This window comes from Cenococcum geophilum, assembly GCF_001692895.1.
Source record: "Cenococcum geophilum 1.58 unplaced genomic scaffold K441scaffold_15, whole genome shotgun sequence".
Lineage (NCBI taxonomy): Eukaryota > Fungi > Ascomycota > Dothideomycetes > Gloniales > Gloniaceae > Cenococcum > Cenococcum geophilum.
Window position 1 is genome coordinate 1760000 of NW_027137573.1, and position 22513 is coordinate 1782512.

The following is a 22513-nucleotide window of genomic DNA, read 5'->3' on the forward strand; positions in this document are numbered from 1 at the left end:
GGGTAATTATATCTAATTAATCCATCCTTATCTCTGCGTAGTATCGCTCCTAATAGTTTCTTATTATTTTATAGTTTAGCTTTTCTACTAAGTGCATCTACTCTTACATTCTTAGTTCCTTTAGTATGCTAAATCTTAAAATGGTATTTTATAAGCATCTCTACCTATTTAACCTGTCTATAATTAAGTTCTTTTATTATTAGGAACCCCATTAGGTTCTTATAATCTATTTTAACTATAAATAGTTTCTCTACGCCTTATAAGAATGCTTTTTATTCCTTAAGTACTGCAACTATACCTAATAACTCTTTGTTATAGACATTATAGTTTAACTCTAGTAGCGTTATCTTTCTACTATAATACGCTACTAGGTGCTATACGTCCTTATACCTCTATAGTAAGTATACTCCTAGTACGTAGTCTAATACGTTTATTTTTATAACTATATCTAGTCCTAGTTAATAGATCTTAAGAATTAGCTCCTAGGTAAATACCTCCTTAAGTTTTTTAAACAACTTCTTTTATTTATCATCCTATACCTATAGTTTCTCTTTCTTTATAAGCCTAGTAAATGGTTTAATATTCTTTAACTACTGTGCTATAACCCTTCTATAGTAGTTGCAAAACCCTAAAAATAACCTTAACTGTGTTATATTCTCTAGTTCTTACTAACTTACTATAGCTTTAATCTTTTTTAGGTCCATACTAATATAATCTAGTTTAATAATAAATCTGATAAAATCGGTCTTCCTTATAAAGAACTCGTATTTCTTAATTGCTACTAGCATCTATTCTTCCTATAGTCTCCTTAAGACCTATTTAACGTATTCTCTGTGCTCTTCCTTAGTTATTAAGTAGATAATAATATTATTAAGGTATACTATAATAAACTTATTAAGGTGTTCTNCTAATATACTATTAATTCNTTTCTAAAATATTANNNGTGTATTTATTAANCNNAATTGNATAACTAATNGTTTATATAGTCCTTCTCTTAACCTAAAGGCTGCCTTCTATTTATCGCCTTCCTTAATTCTAATCTAATGGTACGCCTATCTCAGATCTATCTTTATAAAGATTTACGTATTACCTATCCGATCTTAGATTTCGCTAATTAAGGGTAAAGGATACCTATCCTTTTAAGTAATGCTATTTAACTATTTATAGTTAATATATAACCTAAGTTTTCTATTCTTCTTTAGTACGAATAATACTGGATATCCTACTAATAACTGCGATAGTTTAATATATCCCTTTTATAAGTTCTCCTAGATAAACTCTTTAAGTGCTCTAGACTCCTCTTATATAAGCTTATAGGTTAGAAAAAACCTTAAACTTATTCCTAGTTCTAACTCTATTTTATAATCCTATGCTATATAATTTACTAGCTTTTTACTTTTTAGGCTTTATAGTTTTTTACTATACTTATAGCATATTTTTAGTACGTAACTTAAGCCTTACTTAGTCTCTTTATATATTACTCTAACTTAGTACTATACTAACTTAGTTTACTATCGCATTTTATAGTGTTAAGTATCTCTAATATTAACCTAACCTATAATCTAATTAATCTTTAGGTTATATTCCTATAACTAAAGCATTCCTAGTACTGCCTTATCCCGTCCTAATAGTAGGATATTAAAAAACATTATAATTTATCTCCCTTTAATGGTTATCTAAATAGGTCCTATTTTAAGATTAATAATCTCTCTTCCGTAGGCTATTAGATCTCCTAAAATTATAACTAATAGGTAAGATTGCTCCTTCTATCTATAAGGTAACCCCATTCCTTTAACTGCTATTAGTAAGATATGGTTATATATTACTCCACTATCTATTAGTGCTTTAAACTGCTAATTTTACTATTTAACTTATAAATTTAGGTATTATCCTTAAATTCCTTTAAGGGTCTAAGGCTCTACTACTAGCTCCCTCTATTTCTATAGGCCTCTACTTTTCCTAACTATTAGCTGCTCAATCCTATTGCACTTAGCTCGCTCTTTAGCCAATACTTAGTTCGCTTTTTATCCTTAATATATTATAAATATATATTCTCTACGCATTCCTACTACTATTATCCATCTAAGCATTTTTCTATAAGAAAAATTTCTGGTTAAAGTATTAAGTCTCCTAACTCTTAAACCTCTATTAGATGCTATCTATATATATACTTAGTATTCCTATACTATTACTTATTTAGCGCCTAATATATCCTTATAGGGTACTTCTAATTCTTTTCTTTTAGATTTTTATATATTTTATATATATCGTCTACGCATATAATCTATAATAGCGTATAATATACTAAGTACTTTAGGTTAACTCTTAACTTATCTTTATCTTTAAGTTTAAACCTTTACCGTATTAATCTAAACGTTATAACTTTATTTATAGGTACTAAAATGCGTCTTTTACTTCTCTAGTCCTCTAATCGTTTCTTTAGATATTTTAATATTATAATTAAGGTCCCTTTAATATAAGTTATGGCCTTCTCTATAATTAGGTGGTTCTAAATAACTTATTTATCCAACTATATATAGAAATCTTCCTACTTATCGTTATATTGTTATCTATAATACTTTAGTATAATTACTAGAGTATATACGGCTTATCCGTAAGGAAGTAACTTCTTATTACTATATTATAATAGCCTTTTATATATTGTTTTTTAAATCTAGTAGGGATTCCTAGATCTTCTTTATTTTCTAATTTAGTAAGCTACTTAGCTCTTAATATGCCTACCCTAGGCCTATTAGTGATTCTTTATATAGGTGCTTTATCCCTTATACAACCTAGTATACTAAATCTTTTATCTAGTTTCTATTCTTACTGTACGATAATTCTTTACCTAAATTCTTCTATAGTTTCTTTTGGTTTGCGTCTTATAAGTAAATCCTTAAAGTTCTCTTACTTCTTAATCGCGGTATTAGCATTTTAATCCTATTGCTAAGCCTTACTTACAATTCCTTTAATAGTCCTTATTCTGTTACTAAAATCTTAGTTCTATAAAATTCTTAATCCTAAGCTTACTTCTATTTTAAGCTTCGCTTCAGTCTTAGTCCAACTAGGCTTTTTTAGTATTCTTATCTCGTCTTAAAAGTCTTAAATCTCACTTATCTTATCTTAAGAGTCTTATACCTTTAGGAAACTTTATCCTAAGCTTATTTATATATTACTAAACTAAGCTATTACTCTACTCTATTGGTTATTATCCGTTATAGGTCCTTAAGCTTACCTTATCTTATCTTAAGAATCTTAGTTATCTCTTATCTCTTCCTAAAAATCTTAAGCTTATAGCCTTTTGCCTTTATTAAGTGCCAAAGTAGTTCGCTATTCTACTTTTTTTACGTCTTATAAAGCAATAGACATTATATCTAGTAGGGTTTTAATCCCTACTAATGTTCCCTATTCTATAGTAGAATTATCCTCTACCTCTTATATAATATCTCTAAGGTCTATATACTCCTAGTAAGCTACCTTTATTACCTTATTGTTACTAAATATTTTACCTATATTAAACTTATTATCTTTAATATCCGATCTATAAACTAGTTTATTAATTCCTCTAAACTTTAATAATTTTAGCTCCTATAGCCAATAGCTTACGCTATACTTAGCGTCTTTATAAATTTAGTATACGTTATTATAATAAAACGTAAAACTTTTAATTAAATACTTTTTTGTTCCTTATAGTATATTATTATCCCTTTATATATATATATTGTCTACTAGCCTCGTCCCTTTTACTATATAGTAACTCTAACTACTTCTATAGTCTTTAACATAATAACCCTATTTTTCGCAATTTATATAAGCTCCTTCTTTAAACTATTTTTCTTGCTATAGAGTCCGCCTAAATATCTTCTATTGCTAAGATCCCTAGTTTAGCCTCTGCTCCTTAAACCTTTAATTACTTAGTCCTTATCCTCTAGGTTTCTATAATTATTTATTTTATTTCTTATTTTCTTTAGTACTACTTAGGTTTATTAGCTCTACGCTATACTATAATTTCTAATTTTAACTTTATTAATGCGTATTCTGCGCCTTATATAACTATAGAACTCTATCCTAACCCTTTTTAGTCTATTCTCTCTAGTAGATCCTATTATTAATCTTAATTACTTAATTAATTAAATCCCTAAGAGTGTCCGCATCTTCCATTAGGATAATTACGTCTTAGACTTTCACTTTAAGTCCCTGTTTATACTATACTATAAGCGCTTTATTATTCCATTTAACCTATATTACTAATATTTAAAACTAAGTTGTATACTTAATTACTAAAGTTCTTTATACTAGATTTTAAAGCTTTCTTTCTACTATAGTAGTTGCCTCTAGGTTTCTAAACATTTACGTTAATCGTTCTACGAACCCGTTCTAACTTAAGAATATATATTATACCTCCTAGTTAGTGGTTGTTATACTATACTCCTATACCTCTATAAGGTAAGGCTTAAACTACTTAAGTACCCTTCCTATTAAGAATAATCCTGCGTAAGCAACTTAATCCATAGGCGTTCCTAGCTTAACTCCTTCCTATATAACCTTAAAGTACATTTATATAAGGAATCCTTTAAGCTTTAACTTCTCTCCTAAGAATTGCTTAATTAAGGGTAACTTAACCTTAGCTACTCCGATCCCATTAATCCTTTCTTTAAGTATCCTATTATTATCTATTAATTAATTAACTATTTCTTAGCTATTTAACTGTAATTAGTTATAAGTCAGTATCTGCTATACTAGTGTCATTACCTAATCCTAAGGTAGTTGCCGCTGTGGACGCCGTTATAGCTACTACTTTTAGTAGCATATTTGTTACGGACGCTTTAAGTATAATGTTACGACTACTAGGAGAGGAGTCGGAAGAAGCTAGTTAGTTAATGCAAGCACGGTCTAGGATGGAACCCGTAGAACCATGTGACGAGGAATAGTAACCGAGGTTATATAACATACTACGTGTTAAACGAGAGGAACGAGAGGAACTTACGTACCTTATATATAAGACGTACATCACGTACAAGAAGGATTTTATAGGAGTATGGTTGTGTATTTAAGGACCCTTAGTCCCTACCTAGATAGTTTCTTCCTTATAGTGATTTTTAGAATACAATTAGAGTTAATTTATTAGGCAACCACTCCACCAGTTATTATTACGTTGTTAACTACTGCCTTATATTTCCTATACACCTAGCCCATTAACAGAACCTATTGTAGTTCCCACTATAAGGTTCCGTTACACAATTACTACCTAGTTACAGTATTAACGCAGAGTTAAACAATATGCCATTAAAAGCAGCCACCATAACGCTATCAACGGCGGCAACTACTTTAAGGTTAGGGGGTGACACCAGTATGGCGAACACTAACTCGCAACAACCTATAACGGTAAAATAATTATAAGAAATAGTGGATTAATTAATAGAAAATAATACGGTACTTAAAAACAGACTTAATGGAATTAAAGTAGTAAAGGTTAAGTTACTATTAATCGAATAATTCTTAAGGGAGAGATTAAAGCTTAAAGGATTTCTAACGTAGATATATTTTAAAGTTATACAAGAAGGGGCTAAGTTAGCCATAATAATGGACTAAATAGCCTACGCGGGACTATTCCTAACGGGTTAGGCACTTAAATGGTTTAAACCCTACTTAACGGAGATACAGGCTAATGGGATGACTACTACTAATTAAAAAGTACGATTTGTGTTTTTTAGCTGGGTAGGATTCGCGGAACAGTTAATATAGATATTTAGGGACCCAGAAGCAATAACTATAGTAAAGAGAAAGCTTTAGGACCTAATATAGCGAACTTTAGTAATTAAGTATATAATATAGTTTTAAACACTTATAATATAAGTTAAGTAGAACAATAGGGCGCTTATAGCATAGTATAAATAAGGACTTAAGGCTAAAGTCCAGGACGTAATTATTCTAATAGAAGATGCGGACACCCTAAGGGAATTAATAGATTAAGCGATTAAGATTAATAATAGGATCTTCCAAAGGGAACAGGCTAAGAAGGGCTAGGATAGAGTTCTATAGTTATATAAGACGTAAAATACGCAACAACTAAAGCTAAGTTAGAAACTATAGTATGGCGCAGANNTAATGGACCTAAGTGGTACTAAAGAAGCCTATAAGAGATAGAGTAAGAAACTATAAAAACCTAGAGGTTAAGGATCTAGTAATTACAAAACTAGGGAGCAGAGGCTAAACCAGGGATCTTAATAGCAGAAGACGTTTAGGCGGACTCTATAATAAAGTTAATGGTTTAGAGACGGAGCTTATATAAATTACAGAAAACAGGGTTACTTCGCGAGGGATTATAAAGATAGTTAGAATTACCATATAATAAAGGGAACTAGACTAATAGTATGTGACACACATATATAAAGGGATAATAGTATACTATAAGAAACAAAAGAGTGTTTAATTAAAAGTTTTACGTTCTGCTATAATAACGTATGCTAAATTTATAAAGACGCTAAGTACGGCGCAAGCTATTAGCTATAGGAGCCAGAGTTAAAAGGACTTAAAGGAACTATAGAGTTAGACAAAGAATAAGATCAACTCTATAAGCTAGACTAAGATATTATAGTAATGTGTAAACAACGATTAGCAACAATGATAATAAAGTTAGAGCACTTATTAATTAACAGCGACGAGGATAGTAAGGAAACTAACTAGGGGTATCTAAACCTTAATAACGCAATAAAAGCAGAGACTAAGACCGCCATAAAGTAAGGTTTAGTAACGGGCATTATAACACCGTTAGATATAGCATCCATTGCTTTATAAAACGGAAGGAGTAATATCTAGAGACGATTAAGCAAGCAGACAACTACTAGTGCTAGCTTACCACTCGATAAAGGCAAAAGGCCAAAGGCTTAAGATTCTTATGATGAGATAAAAGACGACTAAGATTCTTAAAACGAGATAAGGTACACCTAAAGACCCATAACGGACGAAAACCAATAAAGTAGGGTAGTAGCTTAGTTTAAAGACATACGAATGAGCTTAAGATAAGAATTCCTAACGGCACAAGATTCTTAAAACGAGATAAGTAAGATCTAGGACTCTTAAGACGAGACGAGGACACTAAGTAAGCCTAGTTAAACTAAGGCTAGAGCTAGGCTTAAGATAGAAGCAAGCTTAGGATTAAAGAATCTAAGGGGTTAAGAATTTGGAGTATAAATTAGAACACCTACAAATAAGAGATAAGGAGCTTCTTTATAGATTAGGGAATCTGCAATGCAAATAGTAATTAAACTAGGAGACAGATATATAGACCTAGAGGACTTACCAGGGGAGCACAGTGCTTAGCCTAAAGATTAAAAAGTTAATACCAAGATTAAGAAGTAAAGGGACTTTAAGGATCCACTCGTAAGACGCAACGTAAAAGAAACTATAGAGGAATTTAGAGTAAGAATTACCTCATAGCAAGAATAGAAACTAGATAAGAAATCTAGCACATTAGGACGTACGAGGGACAGAGCGCTAGTACGAAGGATCACTAATAGGCCTAGAATAGGCACACTAAAAGCTAAGTAGCTTACCAAACTAGAACAAGAAGAGGATCTAGGGATTCCTATTAGGTTTAAAGAACGACATACTAAAGGCTGTTACAATATAGTAATAAAGAGATATTTCCTTACGGACGAGCCGTATACACTTAAGCAGCTATATTAAAAGTAGTATAGGCAACGGCACAATAATAAGTAGGAGGATTTCTATATATAGTTAGACGAAAAAGTTGTCTAAGACCACCCGATTATAGAGAAGGCTATAACTTATATTAAGGGAGCCTTAATTATAATATTAAAGGATTTAAAGGAGCAATTAGAGGACTAGAGAAGTAAAAGGCGTATCTTAGTACCTATAAACGAAGTTGCAATGCTTAAATTAACACAAGAAAGGTTTAAGCTTAAGGATAAAAATAAGCCGAGAATTAACCTAAGATATTAGGCATATTATACACTATTATAGATAGCGTGCGTAGATAATGCGTGCAACATATATAGAGCACCAAAAGATAAAAATTGGAAGTATTTAATAAGGATATATTGGATAACGGACGAGGCGAAGTATCGAAACGCTAAGTATATACATAGTTAGCACCTAGTAGAAGTTTAAGAATAAGGGGACTTAATACTTTAACCAGGAAGATTCCTTATAGAAGAATGCCTAGATAAATAATAATGGTGGGAATGTCTAGAGAATACCTGTCTATAGTATATTAAAGACAAGAAACAAACTAAGTATTGGCCTAAGTTAGACTAAGTATAAATAGGATCTAGTGGCTAGCAGTTAGGAAAAGTAGAGGCCTATAGGACTAGAGGGAGCTAGTAATAGAGCCTTAGACCCTTAAAGGAATTTAAGGACAACACCTAAATTTATAAGTTAAATAGCAAGATTAACAGTTTAAGGCATTAATAGATAGTAGAGCGATAAGGAACCATATCTTACTAACAGTAGTTAAAAGAATGGGATTACCGCATAGATAGAAGGAACGTCCTTACCTATTAGTGACAATTTTAGGAGATCCGATAACCTATAGAGGAGGCATTATTAATCTTAAAACAGGACCTATTTAAATAACTATTAAAGGAAGACAGATTAAGATGTCTTTTAATATATTACCATTAGGGAATAATAAGGCAGTATTGGAAATGCCTTAGTTACAGGAATATAATCCGAAAATTAATTAAATTATAGGTTAGGTTAATATTAGGGATACTTAACGCCGCAGAATATAATAATAGGCTAAGATAGTATAGTACTAAGTAGGAGCGACCTATAAAGAAACGGAAAAAGGGCTAAGCTATGTACCAAAAAGATACTATAAGTATAGTAAGAAACTATAGTTACCTAAGAGTAAAAAGCTGTTAGAATATATAGTATAGGACTATAAAATAGAATTAGAACTAGGAATAAGTCTAAGGTTCTTTCCAATCTATAAGCTTACTAAAGAAGAAGGTAGAGCATTAAAAGAGTTTGTCTAGGAAAACTTATAAAAGGGATATATTAGACTATTACAGTTATCGGCGGGTTATCTAGTACTATTTATACCAAAAAAGAATAGCAAACTAAGGCTATATATTAACTATAGATAGTTAAACAGCATTACTAAAAAGGATAGGTATCCTTTACCCTTAATTAGCGAGATCTAAGATAGAATAGGTAACGCGCAAATCTTCACAAAGATAGATCTAAGATGGGCGTACTATTAGATTAGAATTAAGGAAGGCGACGAATAAAAGGCAGTTTTTAGGTTAAAGGAAGGACTATACAAACCATTAGTTATGCAATTTAGGCTTATAAACGTACTAGTAACGTTTTAAAAGCGTATTAATAATATATTAAGAGAATACTTAGATGAATTTATTATAGTATACCTTAACAATATTATTATCTACTTAATAACTAAGAAAGAATATAGGGAACACGTTAAATGGGTTTTAAGGAGACTATAGGAAGAATAGATGCTAGTAGCAATTAAGAAATACAAGTTCTTTACTAGGAAAACCAATTTTATTGGATTTATTATTAAACCAGGCTAACTTAGCATAGATTTAAAGAAGATTGAGGCTATAGTAAATTGGTAAGAACTGGAGAACGTTATACAGTTAAGATCGTTTCTAGGGTTTTATAATTACTATAGAAGGTTTATAGCATAGTGGTTAAAAGATATTAAACCACTTACGCGATTAACGAAGAAAGAAGAACTATAGGTATGGGGAGAGGAACAGCAGGAACTCTTTAAGAAAATTAAAGAGTTATTTACCTAGGAGCCAGTTCTTAGGATCTATTAACTAAGACTAGAGACAGTTGTAGAAATAGATGTATTAGACTTTATACTAGGAGCATATTTTATGCAAAGGTATCTAGATAGATAGTACCTAGTAGCATATTATAGTCGAAAGATAATACCACTAGAGTTAAACTATAACATCTATAATAAGGAGTTATTAGGTATAGTTGCAGCATTAAAGGAATAGAGAGTATTCTTATAAGGTATAGAGAAACTATTTATAGTTAAAACGGATTATAAGAACCTAATAGGATTCCTAACGATAAAGGAACTTAACTAAAGATAGGTTAGATAGGCAGAGATGCTTACGGAATACTATTTTGAAATTTAGTATACTAAGGGTATAGAGAATGCATAAGCAGATGCTCTAAGCAGAAAGACTAAATTATAAAATAACGATAAGCCATTAGGGGCTTTACTGCGAAAAGACATAGATGGACTAATTAGGTATAATTATCTAAAGATCGCAACAACTTAAGAGAATAAATTAGAAAAAGTCTATAAGATACTAGAAAGCTATTAGGTATAGAGAATTCTAGAAGAACAGCTAGAAGACCCATAGTTAGATATATACAAAAATTAAGAGGCAAAGTATATCCTAAGGAGTATAGTAGAGTAGTTTATAGAAGACTTCTATAAGGGACTAACTTAAGGATATAATAGAGCTACGGGCTTAGTATTAAGACTCTAGGAGGAGTATATTATTAATGGAATCTAGAGAATAGCTAGGAAGGTTACTAAGGAGTGTCTAGATTACTAAAGGAATAAACTAACGAGGTATAAGCTATATAGAGGGCTATAACCTATTAAAATACCAGAAAGACTATAGGAGGTTATATTATAGAACTTTATTATTAAGTTACTAAAGTTAAGAGATCCTATTACCGGACGAGATTATGACGCGATCTTAGTGATAGTAGATAAGCTTATAAAGTAGGGATACTTTATAGCATATACGGAAGAAATCTTAGCGAAAGATATTGCTAGAATCTATGTTAAAGAAGTGTTTATAAGACATAGAGCACTAAGTAAGATCATATTAGATAGAGATTTAAGATTCATAGTAGTATTCTGGGAGGTATTCTTAGCGGAGTAAGGAGTTTAAGTAGCAACTTCCACCGCATATTATCCGCAGACAGATAGTTAAACAGAAAGATTAAACTAGACACTAAAACAGTATCTAAGGCATTACGTTAATTATATATAAAATAATTGGGTATCGCTATTACTGGTTACACAATTTATATATAATACAACACCATAAGAAGGAATAGATACGTTATTATTTAAGGCGAATTACGGATATAAGCCAAGGACCTTATTATTGCTATATTAAGTAAAGAAGACAAATAGCACAGCTAAGTAAAGGATAGAGATATTAATAAATCTTTATATAGACCTTACGGAAATAGCAAAGGTAGTACAGTAAAGGATGAAAAGGTACTATAATACTAAGAGATCTAAGGGACTAGATCTTAAGGAGAGAGATAAAGTATAGCTATTATATAAAAATTTTAAGAGTTAATAACCAAGTAAGAAGTTAGACTATATTAGACTAGGACCTTTTAAAATTAAGAAGAGGATTTTATTAGTTACGTTTAAGTTAAACCTACTAGCCAAAATAAAGATCTACCCTATATAGTATATCGCGATACTAGAGCTAGCATATAGGGATATTAAGCCACTAGTTTACAAAGTAGACACGTATAGAGGATAAGAAGAGGACGAGTAGCAAGTTTTAAAGATCGTTAGCTATAAGGACGTTAACAATAAAACATAGTATAAGGTAAAGTAGATAGGCTATAATAAGACTACCTAGGAGCCACTAGAAAATTTAAGAAACGCTATAGGAAAGGTATAGGAGTATCGGAAGAAAAAAGGTTAGGTAATATTAATAAAGGGGAATCACTAAAGAATAAGTCACCTAAGGGGGACCTAGGAAGAGCGACTGCCGAACTACTTAGAGTTGTTCCCTTTACTATAGGAGAAGAGTTAGTTCTCTCATTACCTAGTTCCTAAAGACCTTATTCTATAAGCTTCTACTCCTTAAAATAAACCTTTTTACGAACCTTCTTAAGGCGAAGTAATTAAGCAGACGCCGTAATGTAAGCATTTAGGGCCTTCTGTTCCGCATTATAAGAACGTTCTAACTTAATAAGGGCTTAAGACAGTTCACTATCTAGTTGCGCAGTAGTAGATTAAACACGAGACCCTAAGATAAATCAGTTAGGGAACTAGATAACTACTAAGAGTAATAAATCGCGTATATTTAGCATTAAAGGTAGAGCAAACGTCACAAGATAAATAAATATTCGCTTTAGTGCACTTTAAGCAAGAGGACGGCTGCCGTAAAGAAGGACTCGCCAGCGTAACACAGACTAACCCCTCTTTTACACAACGAGAATATAGAGACGGTATAATCTTACTAAGAGATAATATCGCAGTAATAGTATGGGCACGACGTTAGGCGTGTAAAGAAGAAATTACTTTAGGTATAATAAGTAACGATATTAACCAAATTAATCAGACAGACATTACACCTCTAGTAAACGACTTAGAGATGTTTTAAATCTTCAAGAACGAAGATAAAGAGAAGGGAGATAGTGTTACGGACGCTTTAAGTATAATGTTATAACTACTAGGAGAGGAGTTAGAAGAAGCTAGTTAGTTAATATAAGCACGGTCTAGGATAGAACCCGTGAAACTATGTAACGAGGAATAGTAATTAAGGTTATATAACATGCTATATATTAAACAAAAGGAATAAGAGGAACTTATATACCTTATATATAAGATATATATTACGTATAAGAAGGATTTTATAGGAGTACGGTTATATATTTAAGGACCCTCGGTCCCTACCTAGATAGTTCCTTCCTTATAGTAATTCTTAGAATATAATTGGAGTTAATCTATTAGGCAACTACTCCACCAGTTGTTATTACGTTGTTAACTACTGCCTTGCATTTCCTACACACCTAGCCTATTAACAGAACCCATCGTAGTTCCCACTATAAGGTTCCGTTACAATATTGTTTAACTTCTTTTACTATAACCTTAGTAGTAAATATATAATAAAGCCTTATAGGAAATACTATGGTGGACTTATTAATAGGCTAGGTATATAGGTATAAAATAGTTAATAATATAAATATAACTAGTGGAGTGGTTACCTAATAGATTAACTCTAATTATATTCTAAAATTTACTATAAAGAGAAGAACTATCTAGGTAGGGACTATAGTCCTTTAAATACACAACCGTACTTCTAAGAAATCCTCCTTATATATAAGGTACGTCTTATATATAAGGTACGTAAGTTCCTCTTATTCCTCCCATTTAATACGTAGCACGTTATATAACCTCGGTTACCATTCCTCGTCATATAGTTCTATCGGCTCCATCTTAGACCGTGCCTCGATCAACCAACTAGCTGCTTCCGACTCCTCTCCTAGTAGTCGTAACATCGTACTTAAAGCGTTCGTAACATAGGGGGGTCCCAGGGGGTCTCCCCCTAGAAAACCTTATCTCTATATATATTAATTAAAGTCTATATAATAAAGCTCTAAATTAAAGCTTTAAGTTAATTAATTGGCTTATTACTTATAAACTCGGGTTAAAATTTTCGTTGGGGGGTACCAACGATCCGCATGTTTATAAATTGATCAAATATCACCTGTGTGTGGCTCGCTACGTGGGGTGGCTCGCTTCCCGGTCAGCTTCAAGATTGATCGTACGCGATCAAATCTTACCCCACCAGCGGACACTCTTTTCCTTCCTAAAAGACCTTTTTTCCCACTGGGTTTTGGTCATAGGTTGAAGTTTTTATTGAGGCTGCTTGGTTGCTTCAAGAGCTATAGCTCGCCCAAAAGATAAGGCGGCGGCTCAAAGATCCTACGCAATCATCTCTCGGCAAAGCTTTGGTTGCTCCAAGAGCTCCAGCTTGCTTCAAAAGCTACGGTTTGGCTCACGAGATCCTATTGCGGTTAAATGCCGTCATCTCTCCGAACCCCTTCCAAGACGAGCCCTCCATAATCTCCCTCTACCGCAAGGTGGGGGCGATTGGGGGCCGACCGCAAGAAGGGGGGGGGCAATGTAAGGGATATTCTTGCGGTTATCAGCCAAAGAGCCGTCGAGACTTAATCGCAGGCGATTGTCTCTTTAAGACTGATCGTATGAGATCAAGTCTTACCCCACCAGCAGACACTCTTTCCTGTCCTAAAATAGACCTTTTTTCCCACTAGGTCTTGGTCATGGTTAAGGTTTTTATTAAAGCTGCTTGGCTGGATTTCCCCCCTATTTCCCTGTACGAGCAAGGCTTCTGCACTGCTTACCTTTTGGGTATACGAGCTGGGGGCCAGCCCTAACGAAGGGGGGGGCAATATAAGGGTTATTTTGACCCTTACTCGGGTGCACGTCCGGGAGCTCTTAGGGGCTGCCAAGGCTAGCCTTCGGCTAGCCCTTGGCACCTCCTTATAAGCTCCTCGGGCTTGCAGCCCTCCCATCCTCGTCTCTGTACTCAGGTTATTGCCTACCCTCATTACCATATCGTCCTCTTCCATCGACTCTCCTTGTGACTCATGCTCGGCTTGCCTGCTCCCTACCGTACACCTGGGCAATATGCCTTACAGTAGGGTAGTCTGACAGCTGCGTACCCATAATTACGCTTGCGTAGTCGCTTAATTTCCTAATTAGGAAGGTGCAAGAACTTTTATTAGCAATATCCGTAAAAGAGTTCTAAATATTAAATTAACTAAAAATTAAAAATAAATATATTATATAAGTGGAAAATATAATTTTATTAAATAAAAGTTTATCTAACGTCTAGTTTTACTAAGCTCACTAGTAATAAACTCAACCCCTTTTACTTGGCACTATCGGCGGTATCGGACACGTGAGCCGAGCTTTTAAACAAGGTGAGCCCAACTGATCCCTCACCCGTAATCTTTAATTTGGCCAGCGGTAAATTGACACCCCCCAATTGATACACGGACACCCCCCACTGATTGAGTTTAGTTCCTTCCTAATCAAGTTAGAATATCACGTGAATTTAAGTTGTTTGCATCCACATCGCGAAAATTAAAGGCCGCTACTAGTTGCACACCCCCTAATTACCGCGCGCACACCCCCCACTAAACAGGCTTAGATTCTACCTCTTCAGGTTAGAACATCACGTGTGTTTGACTTGTTTACACCCAAATCGCGAAAACACACCGTCCATGTCAAGAGCCCGCAATTGTAGAGTGTTGTCGCGGTCGCCCGGCTGGCTCTACAGCTGGCTTTACAGCTGGCTCTACAAATCGCATTAGTAGCTCTACTCAGCAGGAGCCCCTCAGTATTCGAGCGAAATTCTGGCTGGACCACCTCCGGGCGGGCGCGGGCGCGGGCACGAGTGCAGGCACGGTGTAGGCGCGGGCGCGATCGCGGGCATGCCCATAGAGGCAATCTACAGACATTAAATCAAGGCTGCAACACTTAATCTAGTTCTTGCAGTGCCTCGCAGAGCACTCTATAGTTTTACCAGTTGACTTAGGACGATCTTGAATATATTCCAGGTGTATTTTAACACTTTGATTTTCGCAATTTGGGTGTAAACAAGTCAAACACACGTGATATTCTAACTTGAAGTGGAAGAATCTAAGCTTGTTTGGTAGGGGGTGTGCGCGCAGTAATTAGGGGGTGTGTAACTAGTCGTGGCCTTAATTGGGGGGTGTCTGCATATCAATTAGGGGTGTCAATTTACCGCGGGCCTTTAATTTTGAGCTGGGGTTGCCCCGTGCGGGGATTGTGCATTAGCTCTTATGGCGGTAAGATCGACCTGCATCCACGGCAATGGGTGTCATTGGTCGGGTTGACGATGGCACCCGATTACGCGTGCTAAATGGGGAAACGGCAAACCCCCGCCGAAACACGAGACCACGTGGAAGGGGGTTGCGGCTGACCTCGGGAGCTTCACCATAACCTAACTTCGTGGTTAAATCTCATCGGACATGATGCAGTACCCAAAATGGACGGACAGAATCTCTCGACAGAACATTTCTCATATAGCCGCCTCTTAACCCGCAGCTGGCGCCAAATCTGCACCAATAGGCTGCAATGCTACCGATGGGTTCTCGGCGGCGCTGCAGCCTTCCACTTCATACCCAACTTTGGCAAACTATATTGGCACTACAGCACTCATCATACCCCATCCGTTCTTCCAGACTTTCTGGCATTCGTGCTTTCTGTTGCGGCAAGAATCATTTGGCTTTTCCTGTTCAGAGATCCGGCGACGTTCCTGAAGTTCAAGCGGCCGAGAAGAGCGTACAGATGGATGGTTTGGGGAACAGTAGCGCTGACCACGCTGCCAAACGGTTTGGTACATGGCGTTGATTACAGATGGATGGTTTGGGGAACAGTAGCGCTGACCACGCTGCCAAACGGTTTGGTACATGGCGTTGATTACAGATGGATGGTTTGGGGAACAGTAGCGCTGACCACGCTGCCAAACGGTTTGGTACATGTTTGGGCGCTGAGGATGGCCTTCAAGAAAGCGAGCCTTGTGCGCTTGGGAGTGGTGCAGGCGATATCGGCGATCGTCTCGTGGGTTCCGCTAATGGGACTCATGTGGTGGATGGCTTGGAAGTTCTTGCTAGGTGTTGATGAGAGCGATGAGGAGTTTGAGCCCATATTCAAGATTAGCATGGTTGTCACCGGAGGGCAAAGGCAAGATTTGACTCCCGCTCTCGAACAGTACACGGATGACCTATCCATACCTTTCACGCACAGGGTGGTTACGAATGGGTATCTTGCCCAAGTATACAAAGAACAGAGACTTACAACACAAGAGCCGCCTTCCGATCAGAATTCTGCTGGATCTGTAGAGACCCAGCAACTGGTGCAAGTACACCGTGAAGAAGTCGAAGAGCGGGAGCGAGTACCGAATGATGCGCCGAATGCAACTTCAACCACAGATGTCGCAAACGCTCCCCGTTGTCAAACCATAGCCCGATTCGAGTACATGTCGCAAAGCCACTCCGGCCCAAATTCCTGGTTCTCGTTTCGCATAATTCCCCTAATTTTATCTACCTACGCTACGGTTCTTCTGATCATGCTTCCGATATTGATCCATGAGGATCGACAATACAACCTCAGAGATCCTTCTCCGTAAGCTGCACACCTTGTTGATACCAGAGAATTAGCCCAACTGACCCTGTCTAGCACGATCAAGCAGAGTCTCTATCTGCCGCTGGGAATGTATCTACTGTCTTTCTATGCTTTGAAGCATCGCCTTCGTGCGTCCCTCTTTGAGAGGTTTGATACACCGCCTCCCCAGCCTTGGAAGAAAATGCTCTCGATTCTTCCGTCGTGGGTGGGGACGGGAGGCACCTTCAAAAATTTGGACACGGGGGAAATCACAGTGTACGATCCGCGATATCGCGCCTTCCCATGGCGTGCGCGCCACCAACCAGCACTCATTCGCACCCCTGAGTACCTCCAGGCATATAATGCTAGTCCAGGCGCATGCACCACATTTTGGGGTCATTCGGGCCGTTGGGTGAAGACTGAATTTAGATTTCGCCCCACTATACACCGAATCGGTTTCGTTTTCCTCACGCTCTACATCATGTGCAAAGGATACTGGAACACAGTGTTCTACAACGTTCCTAACGTATATGAAGAGATATTAAAGCACCCCAAGACTATCACGGCAGAAGACGTCGCACGCATACTCATGATTATGAAGCTTTGGCAGGCTTTAATATCTTCGGGGTTCTGGTTCTTCATAATGGCTTTTGTGTTTGCAGGGGCATGTATGGGGAGCATGTTGGTACTTTTCTTCAGAACGGTGTGGAAGTATGTACCAAAGGAGGAGAAGGAGAGGGTGGCGAGGGAGGTACGGGAGCAGATGAGGAGAGAGGGAAGGATCAGACTCGAGTGATTGTAATACCCATGGGTCTATCCTTTAGACTTGTATGATTTGATCGGACTATGACCGAAGGTGTTTAGATATGAAGTGTGTATCATACAAGCTTAATATCACGCTCCTTAGCGTCTTCGAGCTCAGCAATCAATGCCCCGTCCGCAATCCTGCCAACACCAAGCCGCCTGAAAGAATTCGAGCCCGCTTCTACTTCCTCCAGAAATAGAACATCCAACACAGGCACTGACGTCTTGATCCAGAGTCCATGACGTAGGTATCGCGTCGAAACATGTAGAGTATACACAGCAATCCCGATATCAGCGCATGCTATCGGATGTGGTTGAAGCCGTTCAAGCGAACCCCAGCCTGCAATGATCTCTGGCCGAAAGGCCGAGCATATGGCACGCCAATTACAGGATTTCGGAATCGGGGAGTAAGTGGTTGAGAGGGCGGCGGTCTTCAGATTCTCCTCGGTCTCGAGATACCCGCGGACGTGGACGGTATGCAGCGTTCCGCGAATGTGCAGGCAGGAAAACATATTTGTCGGATCAAAGGGTGATAGTTGCTCGGTCATCACGATGGGATTGAAAGGTCTGAGCTTGTAGCCGTCGAAGACGAGATGATCGGGAATGTCGTGCTTGTCGCGTTCATGGAAACATATGCCCGTGACCATGAACGCGGCTTTCGTGGCCTTGCTCCTTGAGGGCCAGCGCACCAGCGTTAGAAGCGAAGCCCAAGACCAGGATGGCGTTACGAAGACTTTGCTTGTACATGGCGGGGCGGTGTGGTGCTCTTCCCAAAGCAGGCCGTGATGGATGTCACGGAGCCACAGCCCAGCTACGTAGACCTCGTGCTGGACCTCGTTGTCTAGGCTTGAAAGACGCTTCGGATTTGCGAGGGTCGGTCCGACTTCTTTTGCTAGACCTGCTACGGCTAGAATGCGGTCTAGATCGGGCTTTGTGAGATGTTGGCCCGAGTATACTTCCAGGGCGCGATACCAGAAGCCCAGGATGTCAGTGTTGGAGAAATGAAATAATGCTTTGAGCTGCAGATGCGCTTGTAGCTCGGAGCCCGCGCGGGTGAATGTGAGCTGGGACTGGTCGTATGATCGGGGGAGCTCTTGCTGACACTCGAAGAAAAGTCCGTCAGGCGTGTACCACAGCAGTCGTTTACTCAGCAGCCATTCTTGCAGGATCCAACCTCGACGGAACAGAATGCTTGACCGGACTTGATCCATGTATTCGTCGACGAGCGGTACGCGCCGTCTGTACGAATAGAAATGTCCAGCAATGGTATTCGTTTTGTCCCGATAAGGCAGGCGGACAAGCTTCAAAGACCACGGTACTGAATCTTTCGTGTAGGACCGGAGAAGTCCACCGCTCATATCTTCTGCTGTTCCTGCAAGGGTGAAGACCGAGAACTGGTAGTACTGCGCCATCTTTGGAGCTTCACATCGCCAGTCAGCAAGGTCGTCGCCTTGTTGGATGATGCAAATCGAATCGATCCAGATGAATTTGATGCCTAGCTTCTCCGCAATGATGAAGGCGTCTCGGAAGAGTTGCGGCAGCTCTCCGAAGTCTTCACCAAGTAAACGACCCTCATAATTTGAAGTAGTTGTGATACATCTGCCAGTAAATTCATTCCAGCGATGGGTAAGCGTAATGTATGCGCCGTGATGTCCGTCTGTGTGGCGGAGGTACAGTCGTTGCCGGTCATTTTCTCGTGCGATTTCGATTACCCTTGTAGGGAGTGGAGAGTTGTAAGGATCGATATGAACGGACCCGGACACTGTCTCGTTACATTTTGAATGGGAAGCACATGCTTGAAGCCAGCTTCGGGCGGTCTCATAATGTGAAGCTGAGGATGGATCACAGCCGATGTAGCGCCCAAGGACATCTCCGCTCAAAGCCGCCGGACTTCCTTGCAACGAATTTATCAGCTCGGTATCCTCTAAACGTCCTGTACGCAGCGAGGAGATACCTACCAGGATCTGCAGCGATGCAGATCTCATGCTTTGACTGATTCCTCATGCCGCTGAAGCGGTCTCCTAGCTCGATGAGGAAGCGATTGGCCTGCAAGCCTGGCGATGTCGTAGCCAATGCCTCATCTTTGTAACTTTCGGAGATTGTCATATGCACATACAGATCGGGGTTCAGGGTCGTTCTTCCCTGGATGGCATTAACGTAGAAGTACTCGGGCTTCTCTACGTCCTTCACGGCATCCAGCAACAACGCGCAAAACTGACAAGATTGATTTGCAGCTGCTTCAATGTGTTTCAGGAGGTAACCTTTCCTCCTATTGGCGCTTCGTGCGAACGATTGGACGTCGAAGTTCTGGCACCGTGCACACAAAGAAAGTTCAGCCTCAGCCTGGTTGCGGACAGCGTCGATTGCCAGCGGTTGCGCATCATCGTCCCGGTCGTCTCGATATCGCTCGATATCCGGATCGATCGTAGCTAACGAAATCAGACTTGTGCTGCGATTGAGCATGACGAAAGTGCATGGTGTTGACTGAGATGGTATGAGTTGCCTCCGACGAGAAATGGATCGGGAAACCCGTGCGAAATACGAGGGGTTTCAGGCGCTAGATTTGTTCGGTATGGCGACCACTTAGAGGGTGTGCCACCCGCACGTCGAAGAGTTATGCGTCCCCAAACGTATGTGTGTTCTATAATGGCTATGCACCCTAGGAATAATCTCACACAAAGCGTGCTGACTCTAATTTAATTGCTAACTATAAGAGCCAATTTCTCCTTTAATTAACGCTATAATTGCGTCTATTACTAACGTATAAAATTATAGATGGAGGCTGGTATATAGTTACTGTATATAGGCAATAGCCTCTACTCTTAGCGGGGGTCTATTAATATAAGCTACTGCTACTCTAAAGATCTCCTAAACTCTTATAAACTTATATAAACTTATTAGCCAATTAGAATAAGGCTAGGGTTTAAGGATATTATTACAGCTTAAGTAGAGGCCCTATATTAAGACGTTTTTATAAGTGCTAGCTGCTACTCCTTATTAAGTTCCGCTAATATATGCCTCTAAATATGTTACGGACGCTTTCAGTACGATGTTACGACTACTTGGAGAAGAGACGGAAGAAGCTAGTTGGTTGATTCAAGCACGGTCCAAGATGGAGCCGGTAGAGCCATGTGACGAGGAATGGTAACCGAGGTTATATAACATACTACGTATTAAACAAGAGGAACGAGAGGGACTTACGTACCTTATATATAAGACGTATATTACGTATAAGAAGGATTTTATAGGAGTATAGTTGTGTATTTAAGGACCCTTAGTCCCTACCTAGATAGTTCCTTCCTTATAGTAATTCTTAGAATATAATTAGAGTTAATCTGTTAGGCAACTACTCTACCAGTTATTATTACGTTGTTAACTTTTATACTTACATTTCTTATATACCTAGCCTAATAATGAGCCTACTATAGTTCCTACTATAAGGTTCTATTATATAATTACTACCTAGTTATAGTATTAATATAGAAAGTTAAACAACATGCTATTAAAAGCAGCTACTATAACGCTATTAACGGCGGCAACTACTTTAAGGTTAGGTAACGATACTAGTATAATAAATACTAACTTATAGTAACCTATAACGGTTAGATAACTATAAGAGATAATTAACTAGCTAATAAAAAATAATGCGACGTTAGAAAATAGGATTAACGAAATAGGCGTAGTAAAGGTTAAGTTACTATTAATTAAAAGGTACTTAGGAGAGAGATTAAAGCTTAAAGGATTTCTTACGTAAATGTACTTTAAGGTAGTATAGGAAGGAGCAAAGCTGGTAATACCTATAGATTAAATAGCCTATACAGGACTATTCTTAATAGGAAGAGTACTTAAATGGTTTAAGCTTTACCTTATAGAGATATAAGTAAACGGTATAATAACTACTAACTAAGAGGTATAGTTTATGTTCTTAAGCTAGAATGGATTTATAGAATAACTTATATAAATGTTTAGAGACCTAAAGGCAACAACTATAGCGGAAAAAAAACTCTAAAATATTATATAATAAACCTTAGTAATTAAGTATATAACGCAGTTCTAGACGTTAGTAATATAAGTAGAGTGGAATAATAGGGCGCTTATAGCATAGTATAAATAAGGACTTAAGGCTAAAGTCTAGGACGTGATTATCCTAATAGAAGATGCGGATACCCTAAGGAAACTAATAGATTAGGCGATTAAGATTAATAATTAGATCTACTAAAGGGAATAGGCTAAGAAGAGCTAAGATAGAGTTCTATAGTTATATAAGGCGTAGAGTACGCAATAACTAAAGCTAAGTTAGAAACTATAGTATAGCGCAGAGCTAATAGACCTAAGTAGTACTAAAAAAGCCTATAAGAGATAGAGTAAGTAACCGTAGAAACCTAGAGGATAAGGATTAAGTAATTAAAGGTCTAAGGAGTAGAGGCCGAATTAGGGATTTTAATAGTAGAAGATATTTAGGCGGACTTTATAGTAAGAAAAATGGTTTAAAGAAGGAGCTTATATAAATTACGGAAAATAGGGTTATTACGTTAGAGACTATAGAAGTAGTTAGAGTTACTATATAGTAAAAGGTATAAGATTAGTAGACAATATATACGTATAGAGGGATAATAATATGCTATGAGGAATAAAGGAATATTTAATTAGAAGTTTTACGTTTTATTATAATAACGTATACCAAATTTATAAGGACGCTAAGTATGGCGTAAGCTATTAGCTATAAGAGCTAGTACCTATAAAATATAGAGGAACTAATAAACTAGTTCGCAG

The 22513-nt window shown here is 37.4% G+C and overlaps 3 protein-coding genes across 3 annotated transcripts; 2 read left to right on the forward strand and 1 right to left on the reverse strand.

The window, feature by feature from the left end:
* Positions 1 to 15847: 15847 nt before the first annotated feature.
* On the forward strand, positions 15848 to 16957 carry K441DRAFT_695403 (uncharacterized protein; the record flags this gene model as incomplete). The annotated part of the gene is made up of 2 exons (XM_067652810.1): positions 15848 to 16120; positions 16259 to 16957. A coding segment is annotated over exon 2 (693 nt), but the record flags the coding sequence as incomplete, so codon positions are not given.
* K441DRAFT_64111 (uncharacterized protein) lies at positions 16750 to 17773 on the forward strand. Its single transcript, XM_067646640.1, has one exon. The coding sequence runs from the start codon at positions 17046 to 17048 to the stop codon at positions 17730 to 17732; it is 687 nt and encodes a 228-aa protein (XP_067505484.1). The 5' UTR covers positions 16750 to 17045; the 3' UTR covers positions 17733 to 17773.
* A 41-nt stretch (positions 17774 to 17814) lies between these two features.
* Positions 17815 to 20203, reverse strand: K441DRAFT_554685 (HET-domain-containing protein; the record flags this gene model as incomplete). The annotated part of the gene is made up of 2 exons (XM_067643241.1): positions 17815 to 19634; positions 19699 to 20203. The coding sequence occupies 2 exons, from the start codon at positions 20201 to 20203 to the stop codon at positions 17815 to 17817; spliced, it is 2325 nt and encodes a 774-aa protein (XP_067505485.1).
* Between the last annotated feature and the right edge of the window lie 2310 nt (positions 20204 to 22513).